General features: G+C 40.0%; 1 protein-coding gene across 1 annotated transcript in view; it reads left to right on the top strand.

The window, feature by feature from the left end:
* The window catches only part of LOC143295387 (DNA repair endonuclease XPF-like), a 223,768-nt gene extending 207,288 nt beyond the window's left edge, over window positions 1-16,480 (top strand). The window contains exon 23 of the mRNA XM_076607056.1: window positions 11,436-16,480. Coding sequence (XP_076463171.1) covers window positions 11,436-11,678 — 243 coding nt within the window. The 3' untranslated portion in view covers window positions 11,679-16,480. The remainder of the gene's footprint in view (window positions 1-11,435) is intronic.
* The last annotated feature ends 2,151 nt before the right edge of the window (window positions 16,481-18,631 follow it).

Raw genomic sequence — 18,631 nt, 5'->3', positions numbered from 1 at the left:
CTTACTCACCCTCAAGACCACTTTCCTTCTGTTGCTGTCCACGGGCCGTTGTAGAAGCGAGATACATGGTCTTAGTGGAATGCCACAAGATCTGGCCTTCCACAGAGATGGCTCCATCACACTCCATTTCCTTCCTGAGTTCCTGGCTAAGAACCAAGAACCAGAGGTCCCTTCCCCCTCTCTGAGGGTCAGACCTTTGTCTGATATTCTTGCCCAAGATGATGAGAATAGGCATCTCTGCCCTGTTCAGTTTCTCAAATACTATTGGGATAGGTCTCGCCACAGGCGTTCTTCTCAGAGACATCTTCTCTTAATCCCAGAGCACATGAAGTGCGGGCCACAGCCACTTCTGATGCTTTCCAGCACTCGGTGCCACTGCAGTCTGAGAATCCCTTCATCAACTTCTACCTCAGGGATTTCCATATGACCAGGGCTGATGGTTCCAAGGGGATTTCCTTTGTCGCTGCTAACACTGCCGTCTCGGTTACAAGGGCTCCCCATATGAACCAGTAGGCGTTGCCCTCCTCCATTTGCTTTAAATTCTGCGTTAGTTTGACATGGTCCAGTATATGACACCAAAAGGAGGAGTTTGTATTATATCTCCATGTTTGGTGATACATATACTTACCATGTCAAACTCGAATGCCTGCCCGTCCATCTCCGCGTCTCTGCCGTGGTTCTCATGGGGCATTTTCTCTATGGCCATGGAATGATTCATCGCTTGTAGGTTTTAGAGGCGTTTGATTGGCTAAGAGCGGATCGGGCAAGACTTTTCACCATTAACCACACAAAATTTGGTGAGAGAATCTGAGCACGCTGGTTCGAATCACAGCTCAGCTGCTGATATTTTCTCCCCCTCTACTAGACATTGAGTGTGGAAGCTAGTCATTTGGATGAGTCAATAAACTGAGGTCCTGTGTGCAGCATGCACTTAGCACATGTAAAAGAACCCACGGCAACAAAAGGGTTGTTCCTGGCAAAATTCTGTAGAAAAATCCACTTCGACAGGAAAAACAAAAACAAATAAAACTGCACGCAGGAAAAAATACAAAAAATATGGGTGGCACTGTAGTGTAGCGACGCACTCTCCCTGGGGACAGCAGCCCAAATTTCACACAGAGAAATCTGTTGTGATAAAAAGAAATACAAATACAAGGCTGTCAGAAAGATTCCCAAACCATCTTAAGTAAAGGATAATGTGTTGGTAATGTGTGTGTTCTCATGAAAGCAAATTTTCCTTTCTTTTTCCTCAGTCAAACTAGAAACTCTTTCCACTTTCAGCATGCTGCTTCTTCTTTGATAAAATTGCACTCAGGAATTTTTTTAATTTTAATCATTGTTGGTGGTGCACCCTGGTGATGTGCTCTCCCCAGGAAGAGCAGCCTGAATTAACACAGAGAAATTTGTTGTGACCAAAAGAAAAAAGAAAAACAACACTGCGTTAAGAATTTAAATCACTGGAAATAGGAGTTCAGTTATCAAGAACTGTTTCTCTCACCTCTATAGATCCCAGGTCTGGTCCAAACATGACTACGGGTTTGTGGTCTACGGCTCGGCATGACCTCATCTAGAACAGCTGGACCCTGTTCACTATCAAGGGCTCAAACTCTCTGCTTGGGCACATTCCACACCACCCTGTGCACAGTTTGTATGTGGAGGCAGGGGAATCACCTCTTTCCAACCACAGGCTGAAACGGCCACTCAGCTATTCTCTGATCTTCTAAACCCCAGCATACGACAGTGTTTTCAACAACCCTTTCAATGAGAAATTTCACAACAGCCCAAACAGCATTCCTCACCTGGGTCTCCATATTCATTGACACATGGAAAATGCTGATCTGGAGACATCTCACACTTTTTTAAGTTCCCTGACAATCCACTGTGGACCTTTAAAACGCCTACCAGTTCCTTGGCCAATAAAACCTACTTTTCCGAAGTCTGCCACAAATTTCACACACTTCAGTAATTCTTCACTGATGGTTCAAAGTCTGAGGATGGTGTTGCTGCATCTGTGTTCAGTCCTGCCCTTCCTGACCAACCCTCAATGAAACACATTCTGTCTGACAACTCAGTTTATACAGCAGAACTAACTGCCTGGTTCTGGTGCTGAAAATTGCCTGCAAGCAGGACACAAGCATTTCATATTTTTTTCAGATTCCTTGTCAGCTCTGGAGCCTACAAGAATCTGGCACATCCAACATTGCCAGAGTTTTTCGAAAATTTTACACTTTTAACAAACAAAGGCTGTGACATTGTTTTGGCCTGTGTTATGGGCCATGTTGGCATTCAAGGTAATGAGATGGCGAACCAGCCCACCGTGGACCTTTAAAACACCAGAGGTCCGATTTGATCTGGCCTCATACCGTAAAGACTCCACCAGTTCACTGGCCTACAGAACTTACTTTTCGAAACAAATTTCCCACTTTTAAAAAAATCTTCACTGACGGTTCCAAGTCAGAGGACGGAGTGGCTGCATCTGCATTCTGTCCCGCCTTTCCTGACCAGCCCTCAACGGAACACATCCTGTCTGACAGCTCAGTGTACACTGCGGAACTGACCGCACTCGTTCTGGCGGTAAAAATGGTTCTCTGTTCAAAACAAAAGAGATTCATGATCTTTTCTGACTCCTTGTCAGCCCTGGAGGCGATCACCTGCAGGAATCTCACTCATCCCAAACTGATGGAATTCTATGAAGCTTTCACTCTCATAACAAAGAAAGGATACGATGTTGTGTTGCCCTGGGTTCCCGGCCATGTTGGCATTCATGGTAACGAAAGGGCAGACCAGCTGGCCAAGAACGCTGTAAAGGAAGAATTACCGAGATCCTTCGTACCATACACAGACATGAAGCAGAAGGTGAACACTTACGTTAAGGATCTTTGGCAAGAGGAGTGGAACACCCAGACAGACAAGTTTTTCCAAATCTGTTCAGATCTAAAAGAAACCCTCCCACTGGTGGTGAAGAATAGAAAGGAGGAGTCTGTGCTGTGCAGACTGCGTGGGGGCACACATTTTTTTTATTCATTCTTGTTGAAGGGGGAGGAGGCCACTCGATGTATTCCGTGTGATGAGTCTCTCACCGTGAAACACATGCTCCTTGACTGTTGGGATCTGCATGACATTACACACAGACATTACATGGCAGTTTCTCTGAAGACTTTGTTTCATGATGTCCCTCCGTGGATGCTGATGGACTTCTTGAAAGAAGTAAACATTTTTAATCAGATTTGAAGGTTTTAAACTATGGAAGGTTTTTAAACTTTGAATGGAAAGCTTAAAGTGGTAACTATTTCTTATTGGGATTTTTTGTTTGTTTGTTTTTTTACCCTTGACTTGTAGTAGGTATTAACGTGGCAATAGCCTTGAGATGGCCTCAGTGGTCGGCAAGGCTCTAAGTATCATAATTTGATTTGATTTGATCTGAGATGGCTGACCAGCTGACCATGAATGCCACAAAGGAAAAGTTGTCAAGTCCTGTACACAGACATGAAGCAGAAAGAGGAGTGGAACACCCAAACAGACAACAAACTGTTTCAAGTTCATCCAGACCTAAAAGAGATCCTTCCATCAGTCATGAAGAACTGCAGGGAGGAGTCTGTGTTCTGCAGTTTGTGCACGGGACACACTTCTCTTACTCATTCTTACTTGATAAAAGTGGAGGAGGCCCTGTTGCGGCATGTATTGTCACCCATGCATGGATTGTCACTGGCGACAATACGTGCAGCCCTCACTGCACATATTGTCACCCCTCTGCACTGTTGCTGTTGTTGTTAATGTTTTGTGCATGTGTTCGTGTGTGCACGTGCATATGAAATTGTTGTGTGCTTGTTTGTGTGAATGCATGGGTGTGAGTGTATTTTGTGTTTGAGAGTTCATTCATGTTTATGTTAAAGGGGTAAGCAGCAGAGGAGCAGGGGTAGCGATGGATTAGGCTGCTGTTTCATTTTTAACCTTTTTAATGGCGGTCATTCATTGGAACATCCGTGGGTTTTACGGCAATCTCCAGAAGCTCCAGTTGCTTTGTCATTCTTTGAAACCTTCAGTGCTGGCGCTGCAAGAGACTCTGCAAAGAGATGGCAAGTTTTTATCTCTCTCTGGTTTTAACTCCATTTTTAAACCCGCTCAACCGAAGCAAGAGGGATTGACGGGAGGTGTCGCTGTCTTTGTACCTTTGTACTTTTGTCCCTTTTATATAGTTCAGTTCCTTTAAACACCCCTTTACAGGCGGTGGCAGTCAGAGTCACACTTAAGAAAACCATCACTGTCTGTTCTCTGTATCTTCCTCCTTCCGTCTGTGTTCTGAGGCAGGACCTCATGAATCGTGTTGACCAGCTCCCACAACCGTTTTTACTGTTGGGCGACTTCAATGGCCACTCCCCGCTCTGGGGAAGTGAGGTGACATCAGCCCCGAGGTCTTCTTTTGGAAAACCTTCTTTCCGACATGGACTTGTGCTGTCTTAACGACAAGTCACCCACTTACCTTCATCTGTCTTCTGGGAAGCTCTCGTGTTTAGATCTGTCGGTCTGCGATCCATTGTTGGTCCTGGACTACGAGTGGAAAGTGCACGACGATCTGCACGGGAGTGACCACTTTCCTGTTGTCCTTCGTTCCACAGATGGGGAAGGTGACTCTCTGCCTGACCGCCTGAACTATGACAAAGCCGACTGGGGAATTTTTACCACAAAGTTGAGAGTGGAGCTGCAGGAAGAAACAGTCTTACAAAGCAAGGATCCTGCTGACACTCTGACACAGATCATTTTAGATTGCGCCAAAGCAGCAGTCCCATCGTCTACCTCCAAACCTCAGATGCCAAGAACACCCTGGTTCAACGTTGAATGTCGGGATGCCCATAAGTCTTGGAAAAGAGTGCAGCAACGCGTCTTTCGGAGACCGATAGCGTTTGAACCCATCAACAGCTGAGGGCGAAAGCCAGATATGTTTTTAAAAAGAGCCAGAGAAAATCATGGAGAGATTTTTGCTCTTCCTTAACCTCCAACACACCCAAGAAGAAAGTATGGAGGGTTTTTAAAAAAATTCAGGGTAATAACGTCTGTCCAACTTTTCACCATCTCAAGCTCTCAGATGCTCTGATCACGGAGAAGAAAGCAGTTGCTAATTTGCTAGCCTCCACAATCAAACTAAACTCTAGATCTGCCAATAAATCTGTTCTGTTTCTCAAAACCAAAAACCTGAAAGAAAAAAGACCCTGCAACTTCTCTTCCGGCAACACAGAGAGCTACAACCTTCCTTTCACTATGAATGAATCAAAATCTGCCCGTCAGACCTGCACGGATTCCTCTCCAGGAATGGACGAGGTTCATTATAAACTTTTAAAACATCTTCCCGAAACCTGTCTGGACACCCTGTTCAAAGTTTACAACCACATCTGGATCACAGGCTTTTTTCCACCCTCCTGGCGGAAAGCCCTCAAAATCCCGGTGCCAAAACCGGTAAAAGACCCCTCGAACCCCTCCAACTACCGCCCAATAGCACTGACCAGCTGCATCTGCAAACTGATGGAGAAGATGGTCAGTGGTAGACTGATGTGGAAACTAGAGACCGGCGGCCTTCTGGCGAAAGAACAGTGAGGTTTCCGCAAGCACCGATCTACCATTGACCATCTGGTTCGTCTGGAAACCACAGTAAGGAATGCCTTTGTCAACAAACAGCATGTGGTGGCCATATTTTTTGACTTAGAGAAAGCTTACAATACCACCTGGACATTTGGAATCCTCTCTGACCTGCACAAGCTTGGCTTCCGAGGACACCTGCCCCAGTTTATCCACAACTTCTTGCAAAACAGACAATTCCAGGTAAGGGTTTGCACCACCCTGTCCGACATTCACGAGCAGGAGCTGGTGTTCCGCAAGGGAGCATTCTGTCGCCGGCTCTCTTCAGCATCAAAATAAACGACATCATCCAGTCGGTTCAGAAGGGATCAGACAGCTCGCTGTTTGTGGACAATTTCACCCTGTATGCAACTGGCAGCTCGTATGCCAGCATCCAGTAATGGCTTCAGCTCTGTGTGGACAAAATTCAATGTTGGGCAGAGGAGAATTGTTTCACCTTTTCGTCCTCTAAAACTGAGTGTATTCATTTTCATCACTTTCGCCAATTCTATCTGGACCCTGAAATCCGTATGGGAAAATCCACCATCCCGGCGGTCAAGGAAGCCAAATTTTTAGGGGTCGTTTTCCTCAGCCATATTAAACAGCTGAAAATATCTTGTCAAAAAGCCCTGAACATCATCCGAGTTGTGGCACACATGGACTGGGGTGCTGATAAGAGAACTCTCTTGCACCTCTACAGAGCCCTGGTCCGGTCCAAACTGGATTATGGGAGTGTAGTATATGGCTCGGCCAGACGGTCTTACCTGAAACTGTTGGACCCTGTACACCACCAAGGGCTCCGTCTTATCTCAGGTGCATTCCACACCACCCCTGTGCACAGCCTGTATGCAGAGGCGGGGGAACCGCCTCTCTCCAACCACAGATTGAAGCTGACCCTAAATTATTACTTGAAACTGTTTTCTGAACCCACAAACCCTGCTTACGATGTTGTATTCAACAACCCCTCTAGCTTTAACAGTACAGTGGGATACTGGGGATGATCCACTAGGCAGTGATCATGTGCCAATCACACTGTCTTTTAAGGATTGTAATATATCTAAATACAGCGGAGAAGGCGAAATCCCAAAATTCAATTACAAATATGCAAACTGGGAAACATTTCAAAACTATCTTACGAACATTTCTGAAAGTGAAATTTTTTGTGAAGATTTAAATGTTTTTTATAACAACTTTCAAAAATCAATTATTGGAGCTGCTGAAATAGCAATTCCCAAAAAAAGGTTCAAAGAGGAGTGACATTTTTTCTGGAAATGTTTGGTGGAATGATGCATGTGCGGAGGCTGTAAATACAAAGAAACTAGCATACCTAACATGGTTGAAACTCAGAAAAGTACGTGATGAAGATGTAAAAGAAGCCGCTCATAAAGAAATGTGTTACACAAAAATCAAGGCGAATAGAATCATAGCCCGAGAAAAAAGACAATACTGGTCACAATTCTGTTTGAATGAAGTATCTGACCATAAGGATATGAAGAAAGTGTGGGCCAAAATGAAAGAAATGAAATCAGGCATTGTTCTCCAAGACTATCCTATTAAAACAAAAGATAAAGAGTTTCTGTCCCCTCAAGAGAAGGCTGAAGAATTTGTTTGTATGTATTCTAAAACAGGCAGTGTAGATAGTTTGTCAACTAAACAAAAGACTTTAAGAGAGGAAGAAGAAATCAGTGACAAATATAGAGATCCTACCCCACAAAATGATAATACAATCAATTCGGCAATAACTTTACATGAGGTAAAGAACGCTATTCATTTGTTGAGTAACAAAAATGTGTCAGTTGGTAAGGATGTAGTATCTTACACCATGTTAAACCATTTGCCAGAAAACTGGTTGATTATATTACATACATTATTTCAAAAGTGCTGGGAATGTGGACAAATCCCTGAGGTATGGAAAACTTCCATTGTAACTCCTGTATTAAAACAGAGTAAACCTCGAACAGAAGCTTCGAGTTATAGACCTATTTCAGTTACCTCCCACATTGGGAAAGTCATGGAGAAAATTGTAAATATTAGAATGGTGTATTACTGTGACAAAAATAACATAATTCCGTCAGCTCAAACTGGATTCCGGAAAGGAAGATCTACAATTGATCATCTGACCCGTCTCACTACCCAAATTAAAAAACAGTTTTCTAAGCGAAAAAGTATCCTTGCGTCCTTCTTCGATCTTACTAAAGCTTATGACCGAGTGTGGCATAGCAGACTGTTATTTAAGCTGAAACAAATTGGTCTGTCGGGTCATGTTTATGACTATGTTAAATCCTTTTTAAGTGGGAGATATATAGTGGCAAAAGTGGGAGTAACTTTATCAACCTCTAGGCCTATAAACATGGGAATCCCGCAGGGTTCCATTATTTCTCCATTGTTGTTCAACATTATGCTTTATGATTTACATACATGTTTTTCATCATCTACCAAGCTGGCTCAATATGCTGATGATATTGCTATATGGATTCAGACATCCTTGAGGAAAAGGACAAGCCTACATTACATAAATTATGTACAGAAACATTTTCAGGGTGAACTCGATAGACTGAGTAGCTATATGCAATCTAATGGTTTTGAGTTTTCTGTAGAAAAAACACATTTGATCCTCTTTAATAATGGTTATAATCCCAGCAAACTACCACGTTTTTTTTTTTCGGAGGACGTGGAATATTTTTCAAGTCGGAAATCAAATTTCTTGGGATCCTATTTACTTCAAAACTAAACTGGAAGAAACACATTGATTCAATGGTGACTAAAGCATTAAAAAGTTTAAATTTCTTAAAAATTGTAAGTCGCTCTCCTTGGGGACAAGACTCCAAAATTCTTTTACATTTAGTGACATCTCTCGTAAGATCAAGATTGACCTACGGTCAAGAAATTTTCTTTTCTGCCCCGCCGACGTTCCTAAAGAAGCTGCGAATAATTGACAGTAAAGCTGTGAAACTGGCTTTAGGGGTACCTGTGCATACTAAGACCTCAGAAGCCTATAAGCTTGCGGGTATTCTACCACTAGATGAAATCAGAAAATTAAGTTCTGCTAAATATATTGTGAGATGTACAGCAGTGGATGATTTTGAGGAATTAAATATTAGGTCTGATATTGATTTTCCAAAAAATGCACAAAATAATTCAAATCTACAAACCATTCGCACATATGTGTCAGATATTTTAAATTCTTCAGACATTGATTTGCATGATATGGCACCTCGTGTTCTGGTGCCACCTGTCCCTCCCTGGGAGTTAACAAAAGCAAACGTCAACATATGTGCTTCTGACACAACAAAAGGAGAATCTCCACATATAATAGCAGCATCTGTCAGAATTGAATTAGAAGAAAATTTTGATTATCATTTAAAAGTTTACACTGATGGCTCGGTCCTGGATGATAGCAGTGCAGGATCTGCTTTTGTCATTCCTGACCTAAAAACAGAAAAATCATATTATTTAGGTAAGGGACATTCAATTTTTACAGCTGAATTGGTGGCCATCCTTATGGCTTTAAATCATCTTGTTGATATACCAATCATAATAAGTAATATCCTATTTTGTGTTGATTCTCAATCTGTCTTAAAAGGTTTGCTCCTTTTTGAGAATAATCAAAGAGAAGATTTATTTTTTGAAATTAGGTATTTATTGCACTCCCTATTTGTGAAGGGTACAAATGTTGATTTTTGTTGGATACCATCCCACACTGGATTCCGTTATAACGACCAAGCAGATAGGGCAGCAAAAAGGGGAGCAAAAAATCATATAGATAGTATAAAAGTATATTGCCCATTGTCATACAAGGAAATAAGCAATATACTAGAAAGAGACTTTTATAGGTGCTTGAATTCAAGTCTAAAACCTCGTCAGTTGACTCTCTCAGACTTTGGTCCGATTCGCAGACCAATTCTGAGCTTAGCTCTCAGACTATTATCAAATTCATTACGGACCAAGTATTGTTCTAATGTCAAGTGTATATGCTTTAATAACCTGACAATTGAGCATATAATTTTTCACTGTAGCTTGATGAAGCCTTTTGTACACGAAAGTGTGTCTTCACAAGTGACTGAGAACGTTGATGTTTTTGACTTTTTGCATTCATTATCAGTTGTTTCGCTTGTCAGTTTAACGACTTCTCTTTTACGAAGTCCTTTAAGTAATTTCCTGTAACTGTATTTAGAGGGTTTTTTGTTTTTGTTTGTTTGTTTGTTTGTTTTGTTTTTCTTTCAAATTTCACCCACATTTTTACCCTCATTTGCCCAGTTTCCCCAAACCCTCCATTCATCCACATCTCCCACCCCTTCTAACCGATAATACTCAGATGTATTCATAAATACTTTTACAAAATGTCTTCAATCACCGATATGTGTGACGGGACATTAAACAAAAATTCCTTCCTTCCTTCAACAACCCCTTCAACAAGAAATTTAAAGACAACCCAAACTGCATCCCTCCTCTTGGACTCTGCATTCAGCCGCACATAGAAAATGCCGATCTGGATGTCAGTGGCATCTCAGACTTCTCCAAGTTCCCCGACAGCCCACTGTGGACCTTTAGAACACCTGAGGTCTGATTCGATCTGGCCTCGTACAGTAAAGACACCACCAGTTCACTGGCCTACAAGAACTTACTTTTCAGAACTCTGCCACAAATTTCCCACTTTCCAAAAAAATCTTCACTGACGGTTCCAAGTCAGAGGACGGAGTGGCTGCATCTGCGTTCTGTCCCGCCTTTCCTGACCAGCCCTCAACAGAACACATCCTATCCGACAGCTCAGTGTACACTGCGGAACTGACCGCACTGGTTCTGGCAGTAAAAATGGTTCTGTCTTCAAAACAAAAGAGATTCATGATCTTTTCCGACTCCTTGTCAGCCCTGGAGGCGATCACCTGCAGGAATCTCACTCATCCCAAACTGCTGGAAACTTCCAGACCTAAAAGAGACCCTCCTGTCGGGGGTGAAGAACAAAAAGGAGGAGTGTGCTGTGCAGACAGCATGCGGGGCACACTTTTTTTTTTACTCGTTCTTACTTGTTGAAGGGGGAAGAGGCCCCCCATGTATTCTCTGTGATGAGACTCTCACTGTGAAACACGTGCTCCTTGACTGTTGGGATCTGCATGACATAAACACAGACATTACACGGTGGTTTCTTTGAAGACCTTGTTTCATGATGTCCCTCCGTGGACGCTGATGGACTTCTTGAAAGAAGTGAACATTTTTCATCAGATTTGAAGGTTTTAAACTATGAAAGTTTTTTTTTTAAACTTTGAGTGGAAAGTTTGAAGTGGTGAATCGTTTTAATTGTTTGTTTTTTATCCTTGTGGTAGTTATTAACGTGGCGATAGCCTTGAGATGGCCTTAGTGGTCGGCGAGGCTCTAAGCACCATAATTTCATTTCATTTCTTGAAAGAAGTGAACATTTTTAATCAGATTTGAAGGCTTTAAACTATGGAAGGTTTTTTAAACTTTGAGTGGAAAGCTTAAAGTGGTGACTTGTTATTATTGTTTGTTTTTTTACCCTTGTAGTAGATATTAACGTGGCGATAGCCTTGAGATGGCCTTAGTGGTCGGCGAGGCTCTAAGCACTACAATTTCATTTCATTTCATTTACCTTTACACACAGTTATGTATCATCTCATAGAAACAGAGAAACAGCTTTCTGAAGTTTTTGGATTTGTTTTTCTTTCATTTAATGTGTGCTCACTAATGGAAAGTGCTCGGCTCAATGTAACTAAAATAACTATTTGCTTTGTGTTTAATATCAAATGTTGAAGGCCTGGTTCCACAGAATATTAAAACTGTTCCCTTTCTGACCACCTTTTTTCAAACAGGATATGGTGCTGCGCATGCCAGGTGTGACCTCCAAGAACTACCGCAGCATTCTCAACAAGTTTGAAAACATGCTGGCAGTGTCACAAGCCTCTCTGGAAGAGCTGACCACTGTGCTAGCCAATTCTGCTCAAGCCAAACAGCTTCATGACTTCTTTCACACAAAGGCCACCCCTGATCTGACTGAAGAAAAACCAGCTGTGAAGAGCAAGGGTGGGAGAAAGTTTGGAAAAAGAAAAAGATAATTTTTGTTTTGGGTAGTTTTGAGTTGTTTCATGCTGCAGAGGAAATGCATGTTGTTTTCATCACCAAGTGTGTTGAGTAAGAGATGAGTTACTATAATTATACTTATTCTCTGGTCTTCTCACAAAGTTGTAAATTATGAGAGTAAATTTTATGATAAATGTAAACCAGCTGTTGAAAGAGAATGGACAAGTCTATGTTAAAACTGTGTAAAGACTTCAGAACAAGTAATTGGTAATCCCCCCTCCCAGTGTATGTCAGTGCATGTTAAATGAAATTTGATTATTTAAATGTAGTAAAAATTAAAGCATAAAAATCAGCTAACTTGCCTTATTATTTGTCTTTAATTGGTCATGTATGGATTTGTTTTAATATAATCTTTTGGGGGTTGTCAGTTTGCACGTAAAATCCCAACTGACAACACTGAACCCATTATCTTTAGGTCAGAGCCGTTGCCAGAAAATCATAGCGTACAGATCTGATAAGTCATCACACATAATCACTTCAAATGACTTAATCAGAAATTTATAAGTGAGCTTGGAAATGATTAAATTCAAATGTGACAGTTTGTTCAATTTACAGTTGAAATTTTAAAAAAAGAAAAAAAGAGCACAATGACCAATTTGTGAATTAATGGTATACCAGGTCAGTTACAAGAATATTGACTGTGGGTGTGAGAAGAGAGCTGTTTTATTATTAACCATTTCACAGCCAGGAAAATAAGATTTAAGTGAAATCTATTTGCCAGGGTTTTTTCTCAAAAAAAACGGGGTATAAATTTTCAAAAAATTCTGTGCTCTTTGTTATTGGAGAAAGACCCATAAAAGTATATATTTTCTGAAAGGTAAATGAATAAAGAATACAAAACACATGATGTTTTCCCATTTTATATATTTTTAGTGACATGTTGTTTTGAAATCAGTGTTTTGTTTTTTGTCACATTTTCAACTTGTTCATTACAAACATTAGTCAGGTAATTTGCACTAAAATATCATTTTCTGGACAAATGGATATCTGCACACACAAAATCATACTAGAACAACCACAATATAAAAAAAATTGAAAAAGAAATAGATACACAATGCATTGCGACTTCTCAAAAGTGATAATATGGATGTGAGGCCACGCCCCCTCAGTCTCCACCCCCCTCCTCTTCACTCCTCTCACACGGTCATTTATCCAGTTCTCATCAGACCGTGTTGGCCGAGTGCCAAGAAAATCGCTCACACTGTGCCCTGCTAAATTCAGGTGACTTCTGTCGTCTGCTAGAGCTGAACAGCCAGCATCACTCACTGATAGTCGTATCTTGGCCACTCTCTTGATTGCTCCCTTTATTTCCTATCAAATCGTCCTATAAATGTTCATCACTGACTTCTCCTTCGAATTTACACTTCAGTTCTTTCTGAGCATCAGCTAAAGAAAACAATCTTGGTTGATTTAGTTTGCCATGATCGTATGTCTTCAGCATGGCATCAGTCCGACATTTTGTTGAGCGAGCGAGGAGAGGAGCCAGGCAAACACTGCGGCCAGTAACCCAACCAAAACGTTCAAATAAAGGACTGCCTCATGACGTTGATGGTGTTTCTTGCTATGAATAGAATCTGGAAAGGTTCCCCAAGCTAAAGCTACCAGCATTTTTGTCAACGAACTGAACACAAAGCAGGAAAAAGTCAGAATATTTCGATGACAAGTTATCTCGTCACTGTGGCAGCGAAGCGTACATGCTTGCCATATCTCGTCATATAGGCAGCCTAGGGGTTAACAGACCTGTGTATAAAAAAGATCATTACATTATATCCACCTGCCAACAGTTTGCCAGGTTTCCGGTACATGCAGCTCTCTGGAATTATGAATGGCGTCTGAGATTTCCAAGACTCTGCTTTTTAGGGGGTCAAAAAGTTCAAATGCAACCTGACACATTGTTTGCAACGTACATTCCCATTGCAATGATTCAAGTGATAATGCATACTATTGCAGGCTTTACTTCCTCAAATGTGTTTTGAACTATTGAGCAGAGCAGAATTACGACTGATATAGTGTCCAATGTTGCATCCAAACATCATTTCAAGTGTCAGATGGTTAAAAAATTAACCATATAAGATCTTCATGCAAAAATCCACTTTGATAGCACCTGTCATTTCTACACTTTCAAGTGGTAAAAAAGCTGCACTGGGTAATCTCACAATGAATATTTGTCAGGTGAGCATGTTGCACCCATACCCCACTCCCTCCCTATTTCCCCTTCCGAATACATGATATTTGATAAAATATCCTGACATTTTACACTGTTAAAATATTTACAATATTGAAGGTCACAAACATGTTTTTAAACTTCACAGTCATGCAAGATCGCTTTGAAAAGGGAAAACAAATGTTATCTAAGATTATAAAGATGGATGATATCACACACACTCATGCTGATCCAGTCATATTTTGAAAAAAAAAAAAAAAAAAAAGCCTAAGCAAATTTCATCTGCTGTCAGTTTCATGAACTGTGTTTTGCAGGTTTATCTTGATGATTTAAAAAACTATCATCATCTAAGATGAACAGACTATAAATAAATAAACCAACATAAACGAACTTTAAAAAAAAATTAATGACAGTTTTGTGTTGAACGTTGGACAGTTAGATGATTGTGTAGTTGTGCAGTCTTGATATGGCCCTGTGCCCATATATAAAATCCACATTCATTTTTGCTTTAGTTCTGTATCTCTTACTGTTTTTGTGCTTGATTTTGTTATAATTTATTACCCACCCCTAAATCCTCAAATTCCCTGGCAAGGGGAGAGAACTTTTTCTTTTTTTAGAATTCTCTCCAGCACTTAACAGGTTAACTCACTCTGGACAAAGGCCCTCAATCAAGGCCTTACTGTTTACAACCGTTTCAGACAAAGAAGCCAGATCGGGGCTTTAGAGAAGTTTTGAGTTTTTGGAGTGGCACCTAATTCACATTATGACATTATAAGCTAAGAATATCTGAACTGACCTTTCCACTCCCACTGCGATCAGTAAATGCAGAGTGTGTTGCTGTGCTTGCGGGTAGGAGAATTATTTTCAGGGTTACTGGTTCACGTGAACAGTGCATGTCAAGACCCCAGTTTCTTCTCAGCCACAAGGCAGACAACAGAATTAGATGAAGGGGCCCTATCGTGCCTATATAACATTCTTAATCTAATCTGTTTCAAACTCTGTGTGCTTTCCTGGATTCGTCTACAAGTCATCAGTGTGTGCAAATTTCAAACATAAGATATTGATACTTTCATCATCTCACTGTATGATAGCATAAGAAGGGAGGAAATTACATATTTTTCCCCCAGCTAATTCATTATGTTACTGATCAGTTTGGAAATTTTCAGTTCATAAATTTTAACATTATAATTTTATTTTCTTGCCCATACAAATGGGTTGTCTGTGAGAAAAGTCAGGGGAGCTAACTGGCAGTACTGAGTTAAAGGTGTTTATAGCTTGGAATTTGCATGTGTGAGCATGAAGGGTATTTTCTCATATTACTTTGTCCAGTTGGAGTTTAACAAGTCTGTCTTTTTAGCATGCAGATGTTTACCTTTTTTCCATTTTCTTAAAATCATGAATGAACTGGCTGGGGACGTATCCAACAGAAGTAGACATTGTAACCAGCTAATACCTGGAGCTATTTTTACTATAGTTTGCTGATGATGTTATTCTCTTGTCTGGAACAGTCAAATGTTTACAAAATCAATTGTACCCCATAGAAGAAGAAGCAAATCATGAAGGCTTGATGATGATGATAATATGGATACTTATGTAGGACCTATTCCCAGTCAGTGACCAAACTCGAAACACTTTACAAACATGGAGTCATTTGTACATTAAGGCTGCCTTCCTGGGTAGAGCAGACTGACACACACGACAGCTGCCATTGAGCACTCCTCATTTGTTTCCTGTGTCATTCAATCAGGTTTCAGTCACACATACACACACTCATACCGACATAATATTTTACTTGTATGACTGTTTTGTTTATTTACCCTGCCATGTAGGCAGCCATTCTCCATTTTCAGGGGTGTGTATGCTGCATATGTTCTTGTTTCCATAACCCACTGAGCGCTGACATGGACTGCAGGATCTTTAACGTGCGTATTTGATCTTCTGCATGTGCATACACATAAAAAAGGTTCAGGCAGTCAATTTGGATAAAATCAACATCATGGTTTTTAGAATAGGTGGACACCTGTCACTACATGAACAAGAGAGGCAAGGCCTTCAAGACTCACTTGTGATGTGCACTTTATCAAACAGAGGAATTATGGAGAGAGAGAAAAAAAACATGCGAAAGGGATAATCTGGCAAAAAGACTCATTGATGTGACCTTGACCTCAGACATCTAAATTTGCATTGCATTGGTGTTCTGGCCAAAGCAAACAATGACATGGTATACCAATGCAGACTGGATGGATGAAACAAAAGTTCTATTATCCTTTTTCCCAACAGGCTATGTTGTGACTTTGATCTCTGACTTTGGTCATGGTGACACCATGACCAATCATTGTACCAAGTTTGCTGAAGAATATATATAAAAGACCTCTCTCTTGCATGCAGAAATGTTTCCTATCAATATTCCTTGACCCTTAACCTCTAGCTGATTTTGATTTTCATAAGGGATTATGCTGCATCCATAGCCAGTCAAGACCAAGATTGATTAAAATTGAATTCATATCATGCTCTCTGTCTTACATGTTTCTATTTTGCCAAGTAGTGACCTTGACCATTTCATCTTACCATATAATCATGACTTTATTTAATAAAGGTCTTTTTCATACCTGCCATTCCTGTCAAGTTCATTTCCTATGCCACTTGTATCAGTCAAGAAAAGGCCAACTTTAAAGCTTATGACCGGTACACACACACACACTATATATATATATAGAGAGAGAGAGAGAGAGAGAGAGAGAGAGAATATATATACAGAGAGAGAGAGAGAATTCAAACACAATAAGATGCATTTGATCTATAGTTTCTCATGTGGTGATTGCAAATTTCATATCATGCATGCATGAACAAAATTATAGTATAAACATATACACACAGTTAGGTCAAACTCTGGGTATTTTGGGCTCTGCTCCATGTAAAAAAACACTGGTAAATACCCAGACAGGTAAAAAAAAAAAAAATATATATATATATATATATATTTGTACGATATAAAAAGACATGCCAAGTCTATGCTTGTTGATAGATATATCATTTTATATATATATATATATATATATATATATATATATATATATATAATGATATATCTATCTTATATATACATATATATATATAGAGAGAGATACATACATAGACATAGATATGTGTGTGTGCCCTCACCCTCTCTCTGTAATGTAATACAGTATACAATATGAATGGTATGTTTGGAGTAATAAGTATTTTGTTTTGTACTCACATGCAGCATACATGTGCCAGGGGTTTGCCAGAGGACAACACTCACTTGTTTGATAGGAGAGAGAGGGAAAGAGAGGGAGGGAGAGAGAAAGAGAGAGGGAGACAGAGAAAGAGATGGAGAGAGAGAGAGAGAGAGAGAAAGCTAAATAATTTTCTAATAAAAATTTGCCAGAGGACAACACTCACTTGTGTGACAGGAGAGAGAGGGAAAGACCTCGAGGGAGGGAGAGAGAGGGAGACAGAGAAGGAGAGAGAGATGGAGAAATAGATCTAAACAGAGAGAGAGAGATTATGTATGTGTGTATGTATTCATACAAAATGAAATGCATGTATGTATGTATGTATGTATACATGTATATAATCATACACAATAAAATATATCTGAGCTATAGTTTCTAATGTGGTGATTGCAAATTTCATATCATACATGCATGAACATAATTATAGTACACACACACACACACACACAGAGTCAGAGTGTGTTTTGTCAGTGTGGTTGTATGTGTGCATGTTATGTCATCTAAACACACACACACAGATTATGTATGTATGTATGAGTGTATGAATTCATACACAATAAAACTCATGTATATGTATGTATGTATATATGAAATCATACACAATAAAATGCATCTGATCTATAGTTTCTAATGTGGTGATTGCAAATTTCATATCATGCATGCATGAACATAATTATAGTATATACACATATATATATACACACAGTCAGAGTGTTTTGTCAGTGTGGTTGAATGTGTGTATGTTATGTGTCAGAGAGAGATTATGTATGTATGTATGTATGTATGTATAAATGAATTCATACACAATAAAATGCATGCATGCATATATGTATGTATATATGAAAGCATACACAATAAAATGCATCTGATCTATAATTTCTAATGTGGTGATTGCAAATTTCATATCATGCATAAACATAATTATAGTATATATAGTATATATAGGTAGATATAGACGGATAGATACACACACACACATACACACAGAGTGTGTTTTGTCAGTGTGGTTGTATGTGTGCATGTGTTTTATATTAATATATATATATATATATAAATACAAACTCCTCCTATATGTATGTATATATATATAAGTGTGTGTGTGTGTAGATAGGTAGATACAGATAGATACACACACACACACACATATATATATGTGATTCGAACCAGCATGCTCAGATTCTCTCACCAAATTTTGTGTGGTTAACGGTGAAAAGTCTTGCCAGATCCGCTCTTAGCCAATCAAACGCCTCTAAAACCTACAAGCGCTGAATCATTCCATGGCCATAGAGAAAATGCCCCATGAGAACCACGGCAGAGACGCGGAGATGGACGGGCAGGCATTCGAGTTTGACATGGTAAGTATATGTATCACCAAACATGGAGATATAATACAAACTCCTCCTTTTGGTGTCATATACTGTACCATGTCAAACTAACGCAGAATTTAAAGCAAATGGAGGAGGGCAACGCCTACTGGTTCATATGGGGAGCCCTTGTAACCGAGACG

Source organism: Babylonia areolata, chromosome 20 (genome assembly GCF_041734735.1).
Source record: "Babylonia areolata isolate BAREFJ2019XMU chromosome 20, ASM4173473v1, whole genome shotgun sequence".
In the NCBI taxonomy this organism is placed as follows: Eukaryota; Metazoa; Mollusca; class Gastropoda; order Neogastropoda; family Buccinidae; genus Babylonia; species Babylonia areolata.
The sequence above is the reverse complement of the archived record's forward strand: the minus strand, read 5'-3'. Positions and strand labels throughout refer to the sequence as shown.